Source organism: Vicia villosa, unplaced genomic scaffold (assembly GCF_029867415.1).
Source record: "Vicia villosa cultivar HV-30 ecotype Madison, WI unplaced genomic scaffold, Vvil1.0 ctg.003544F_1_1, whole genome shotgun sequence".
In the NCBI taxonomy this organism is placed as follows: Eukaryota; Viridiplantae; Streptophyta; class Magnoliopsida; order Fabales; family Fabaceae; genus Vicia; species Vicia villosa.
The window spans coordinates 36384-43335 of NW_026706232.1; the positions used below are offsets into that span (position 1 = coordinate 36384).

A 6952-nucleotide genomic window follows, 5' to 3' on the forward strand; every position below is an offset into this window, starting at 1 on the left:
TGCTTCCGATTGAATGGACGAAGAAAAACAACGGAGAGCCGATAGATAAACGAAGAAGAATGTAGGAGAATTTCCAGAAAAGAGGGTAAGTATGGAACGGTGGGGGAAAACAAGCCCTAAATTAAGATATTCAATTGACACTATACAGTCATCCAATTCTATTGCCACATAAGCCATTAAGTCAACACCCAGTCAACATGTGGAGTAAAAAGGTGTGGTGAAAGTGGATTAAGACTTTTATAAGGGTGCCTTCATAAAAAAACAACTTTAGGGGGGCAAAACCGATCTCGCTCTAATGGCCGGGGGGTGTCGTGTATTTAACCCAAAAAAAAAAAACTATAACAAAGTGATAAAACTTAAGGGCCCGTTTGGTGCGCAGGATAAAAGACAGGATAGGATATCTGTATCATATCCTATCTCAATCCAGTGTTTGCTGACACAACAGGATAGGATAAGTTAATCCTGAAACTTATCCTATCCTGTCTCACTAGTTCAAATTGTTATCCTGAATATGAGCTGGGTTAGAATCCGGCAGGATATGATAAGAAAATGATTTACTAATTTACCCCTATAAAATATAATTTAAAATTTAAAATTAAATATGACAAAATATAAATAAAAATTATTTTGATATTAAATTAAAAATATTAATAATTAATTTAATAAAAAAAATTAGAATATTTAAAAATAAAATAATTATTAAAATTTTAAAAATATAAATTCTAATTTTATTTTTTATCAAATTAAATATATATTCTTGCAAGGGTAATTTTGTCACACATATATATATATATATATATATATATATATATATATATATATATATATATATATATATATATATATATATATATATATATATATATACACACATATATATATACACGAGAATTCATGATCTTTTTCAAGAAAAATTGAAATTATTTACTCAACAGCGTCAATGAATTTTTTTAATTATAATTTTTTTTACCAATTGATAAATTTTAAAATATTTTACAAAATGATTTTTAAAAAATATAGTTGTTTTACAAGGGTATATATATACTTAGTTGAAATTATTTACTCAATGAGTTTTTTTTTATTATTGAAAAATATAATTTTTTTATGAATTTATTAATTTTAAAATATTTTACAAAATAATTTAGAAAAAATATAGTTATATATATATATATATATATATATATATATATATATATATATATATATATATATATATATATATATATATATATATATATATATATATATATATATATATATATATATATATATATATATATATATACACTATATGTTATCCTATGTCAACCAAACACATGATAGAATTATTTTCTGTGATTGAAAAATGTATGTTAAGTTTTGATATTTACATGTTAAACTTTTAAATTTTTTTTTAAAAAAAATGACCAGATTGATACATTTTTTTGAGTTGGACGTTTTTTTTAAAATGATAGCGGTCTTTGGTTCAAATGGTTTTGGACGGTTCAATCTGATTTTTTCAGTTTTACTCCAGTTTTGATCTCATTAGCGGTTTTGAAAGGTTGACCCAATCGAATGTTCGATTTTCAGTCCAACCGATTGAATCCGCCTCTTCTATTTGATTTTTAAAATATTGAATTTCACATTAAAACTATATTTTTTAAAATTAAACTAAAAACATGTATTTACTTTAACAACCAAACAAAGACCAATTAAAAAAAAGAAACAAATTTTTTATTTTTAAACAACCATTCTACTTTTCCATATATTAATTCATTTAAAAGTTGATTTCACATTTAAGAAATGTCTATACCATATCCCAAATTTCCATATACATAACATATTTAAAGATCTAAACAGCTTACCACATTAACCGCACCTTTCTAATAAAGAGATAATCCGTTTCATAAAACAATTTAAGAAAGAGGTTTTGCATTAACAACCTACTCCTATTATTTCCAAAATTCAAATCCGATTTTATCTTTTACCGGAAAAACCAAAACTGAAAATAGCCCATAGAAATAGAATATATATTTGCGTGTCTATTTTAATATTTTAGTATATAGTTAATTTGCCAAAGTTATTATTTTGTTTATTTTAACTAGTCAAAAAGAAAGATTTATCTTTTAAAATATTCCAAAAAACAGAATCATCCTTTAAATAAAAGAAACAGAATTATCTTTTAAAATAATTACGCAATTAATCCTCAATAAAAAACAGATTCATTAAAATAAGATAAAAATCTGCACCGTTGATTGGGTAGTATATAAAGAGGGCTAGGTGAGATTTGCTGCCAAAAAACGCAAGCTAATCGAAAGAGTGTGTGCTGTGAATTTTGCGACGAAAAATCGAAAGATCGAAGAAAACAGAATGGCGGCTACTGTATCTGCTTGGTCCAAACCCGGTGCATGGGCACTCGATTCTGAGGAACACGAAGCCGAACTCCTTCAAAGCCACAACACCGTTGAAGCCAAGCCGCTCGCTGAATTTCCTTCTCTCGCCGTCGCCGCCGCAACGAAACCCAAGAAGAAGAAGGCTCAAACCCTAAGTTTGGCTGAGTTTACTGCCAAACCGGTTTCGTCTTTTACGCATCAGGATCCCGTGGTTCTTCCCACCGGTCCTCGTCAGAGGACGGCTGAGGAGATTGAAAGTGATAGGACTCGGCTTGGGGGAGGGTTTAGATCTTATGGGGATAGGCCGAATCGGGGTTCTGGGGGAGATGAGAGTTCGGTTTCGAGATGGGGTTCGGGTAGGGTTTCTGGTGAATTGAGGCGGAATGATTCGTTTGGGTCTAGGGATTCGAATCGGGAGTCGGCGCCGTCTAGGGCGGATGAGATTGATAATTGGGCGGCTGCGAAGAAGCCGGTGGGTGGGAATGGGTTTGAGAGAAGGGATAGGGAAAGAGGGGAGAGAGGAGAAAGAGGTGGGTTTTTTGATTCGCAGTCGCGGGCGGATGAATCTGATAGTTGGGTTTCGAGTAAGAGTTTTGTGCCGTCGGAGGGACGGAGATTTAGTGGTGGTGGTGGTGGATTTGATAGAGAGAGGAAAGTAGGGTTTGGGACTAGCGGTGGTGCGGATTCGGATAATTGGAATAGGAAGAAAGGTGAAATTAGTGTTGGAAGTGAAAGAACCGAGACCGTTGCTGGTGGAAGACCAAGGCTTGTTTTGCAACCACGTTCAGCGTCGGCGAGTAACGAAAATCAGGATGTTCCTGCTGCTGGTTCTGGGATTGTGGCAAAGCCGAAGGGTGCTAATCCGTTTGGTGAAGCTAGGCCAAGGGAGCAGGTTTTGGCAGAGAAAGGTCAGGATTGGAAGAAGATTGATGAGCAGCTTGAGAGTTTGAAGATTAAAGAGACAGCAGTGGAAGGGTTTGGAAAGAGGGGTTTTGGTTCTGGCAATGGACGTGCGGAAGATCGATCTGAGAGGAGTTGGAGGAAATCCTCACCATCTGATGATGGTCGTTCTGAAAGGTTTGTACCAATAAGATTTTGAATCCAATATGCTACTAGTAGTAGTAGTATGATTCTTTTTCATTATTTGTTCTGAGTATTTTTGTTTATTGCTTGGTTCACCCTAGAAAATCGAGTGTTTCTGGTTACAATAATTAGTTTTTTCATGATATACTTTCTTATAACAATGGCACTGTCCTGTTACTATCCGATACAAGAGCTCCGGTAAATTCACAAACAAATGATAGTTTTCAGTTTCTAAACTATTGCTTTACTCTTAACTTGTATGCCAAGACTATTTTTTTCTTCTAAATGTTACTTTATATGATATACATTATAAGACGCATAAAAAACAATATGATTTATAAACTTCACCCTAGTGATGTATGTTCTATTTCTCGGTAGCATCTATACAATTTTTAGGGTACTGATTTGAGGTTTTTAAGAGATTCTTGCCAACACTTGATACTGCTAGAGTTGAACATTCATTGGTTTCTCCACTTATTGCCCTCTTTGTGAGGACGATGTTGTTAAGTAGTGATGCTGTTTCTTCTAGAGGATAAGATGTTATTAGATTTAGCGTCATTTAGCATGCCTTGATTGTTGGATGATCATGATACCATGTATTAGATATATAAGACAATTTCTATATTTCTAATACCATACTTTGATAAATGATGGTCTCATCACTTGTGTTTATTAGCCTTGTTTTTACTTTAAGCGGAAAACGTTAGGGCAACGGGGGCTGATATTTCCTAATACGCATACTTACATTGCCTTTTGACCTTGTGATGCAGTGCCGAGAAAGTGGAGGAAGAACAAGTTGAAGAAAACTAAAGAGCAGCATCATACGTTGAAGAAAACTAAAAAATCTGAAGTAGATTGTCAATGGAGTTGGAAAGGAAGATGGAATGTTACAAACTTATTTTTGTTTCCTATTGAAGTTTTGTTTTTACTTATGTTTTTTATTGAGACGGCTAAAACTGGTAAAAAACATTTTTGATAGGTGTGTGTTGGTAGCTTAGGCAGTCTCAGTATTTATGGCTATGTCTGTAGCTGAATGTTAAACTGTAATTGGTTAAAATTTCATCTATTCATAATCTGTATAACCTTTGGTATTCATGTGGTTTTCTGGTTCTCTTAATTTTGATTGACATAATTGATGTTCAACTTTCAAATATTTGTAAACATATGTTAGATATTTATTCCATCCATAGTCAGAAAAAATCGTTTTCTTAGGGATGCCTAAATGCTAATTCCCATACATGCCTTAAGACATTCAGATTGCTTTTTGTTAAGAGCGAGAGAAAAATTCGTTTGCTTGCGAATGTTATATGCATAATGGATGATAAAAAATGGGTTACATAGCTTTCAATTTTGGATTATTGTCGTACCAAGTGAAAAATCGTATCGTGTACAAGACAGAATTATTAGTTATATTGTTTAGTATTATGCGCGCACAAAAAAAAATTGGACAAAAATGTAGAAATTATCTATAAAAGAGTATTGAAATATATGTCGTAAAGAATATTACCCGCAAAACTTGACATAATATTACCCGCATGTATTTCGATACCATCAAAATCCGAGACATTAGGATTAAATCCGAGACCTTGAGATTATTGAGGTTACAATATCAACATTCAAAATAATATTACTACCTTTGTGTGCATTTTACGTGATCGTTTTCGTTGGATGAGACATGTGATCGTTTTTGTTGGACGAGACATATTATGCTTGAGAAAACATTTAGCTAATAGATTAACATAGTCACTATGATGAGTCTTAAAGTATAGGAAGACACTACTTCATTTGCAGCCAAAAAGATAGAGCCATCATTGTTGTCATGACTAATCCAATCATATAAACTATTCCATTGGAAGAATAATGGGTTTAAGAAGTCAACAGATTTTCAAAAGTGGGTAGCAAATTCACAATCTCTCAAGTAGTGTAGAGTCGTCTCAGCGTCCTGTTTGCATCTAGGACAAATATTTGTCTAGAGCCTACGGCGATGACACAATATTAATCTAAGAGACTTATGTAAAGTCGTCCAAAGGAAGAACTTTACATTCTCAAGAGCAGGAATATGCCACACCCACTTCCAAGAGTTATTGTTTGTGGTATTCTTAACACATTCAAGTCTGTTGAACCAGTTATAAATAAAAGTGCAGTCACGATATCGTATGGTATTGTTTATTTTTGTACCTGCCTATATGAAAATTTCTTTCATTTAATAATCGTGTGCTTGTACTCTACTCGTAATTCATTTGTATTATAATTGCTTTGACTATTATATTGTTGTATCACTACTCATTGCTCAATTAAATAAGAACGTTTGATCCATGATAGTTACTTCTTGAGCCTAGCAAGTTGCTATTTTATCATTTTATCAGATGTGACTTAAATTACTAGTTAGAACTCTTAAATATGGATTTTGAGTTATTTGATTAGAATAAAGTGTAAAACATGATTCGAATCATAAGTTTTGTGAAAATTGAGAATTGTCTATGGACCATATGATTCGAATCACAGAATGAACATGATTCGAATCACAACTATAAACAACCGATAAGGGGAAAGGAGTAGAAGCAGCCGACAAGCTCAAGCAGACCCTCCATCTGCTCAAGAATCTCCACCAGCAGTAGTACAACCACAACTTGGATTTGATGATTGGGATCCAAGATTCATAACTGGATTTTCTTACAATTGGGACCAAAATGAGTCAAACCGTAGAGCCTACACTTCTATTCATGAGTGTACGTGTAATTTGAAGCTGCAAATAGGGGTAACACAAGATGTTCCCCACAAGGTGATGACTCCAGTTGACTTATATGATTGGCCTATGGTCAAACCATTAATTCAAGAGAAAGTAGATGTTGTTGGAGTCGTTAATGAAGTTGTTGGAGATGAAGAAGAGGAAGGGACTGAAGATGAAGATGAAGAGATAGAGGAAGATGCAGAAGAAGAATAAGAAGAAGAGACAAAAGGACTAGAGCAAGGAACATATGAGGGACCAGATGATGTGAGCGATGATTAGGAGATAGATAGGCTGAAAAGCTCATAATTACTGAGTGATGTCTTTAAAAGCGTCGGTGATTTATTTTTTAAATACTAAGATTTCATTCCTTTACTTATGTATACTTGAAATTTGTTTGAATTTATGTTTTGGTGTTTAAGAAACCATGTCGTTTGATTAAATAATAGTTTATCTTATTCCTTTTTGGTGTTTATTGTTTCAAACTTTTTTTTGAATGGTTGAAGAGTGCAAAGAGTGAACATTTAAGGTTTAAGTGAGTTAATGACATATGCGCGATAATGAGAAAAAATTGAATGGAATGCTCAAAGCCAAGGTGCAGGTTTATTGCTTTTTTAGAATGATAACATGAACTTGAAACTTGTATCTTGTACAAAATTAGTTTATGCATTTCTCCGCAATAACATGTCTTAGCTTGAATCACTTAGAACAAACCAAAATATGAGGAAACTTTCCAATACTCACTATATGCATATGAGACATACAATGA

General features: G+C 33.1%; 1 protein-coding gene across 1 annotated transcript; it reads left to right on the plus strand.

Annotated features, from left to right (window-relative positions):
• Positions 1-2259: 2259 nt before the first annotated feature.
• LOC131641170 (eukaryotic translation initiation factor 4B3) lies at positions 2260-4548 on the plus strand. Its single transcript, XM_058911476.1, has 2 exons — positions 2260-3449; positions 4226-4548. The coding sequence occupies exons 1-2, from the start codon at positions 2350-2352 to the stop codon at positions 4263-4265; spliced, it is 1140 nt and encodes a 379-aa protein (XP_058767459.1). The 5' UTR covers positions 2260-2349; the 3' UTR covers positions 4266-4548.
• The last annotated feature ends 2404 nt before the right edge of the window (positions 4549-6952 follow it).

Coding starts and splice junctions, on each gene's coding strand:
- LOC131641170 (XM_058911476.1), top strand. CDS start 2,350: ATGGCGGCTACTGTATCTGCTTGGTCCAAACCCGGTGCATGGGCACTC. Junction 3,450..4,225: donor GATGATGGTCGTTCTGAAAG/GTTTGTACCAAT, acceptor CTTGTGATGCAG/TGCCGAGAAAGTGGAGGAAG.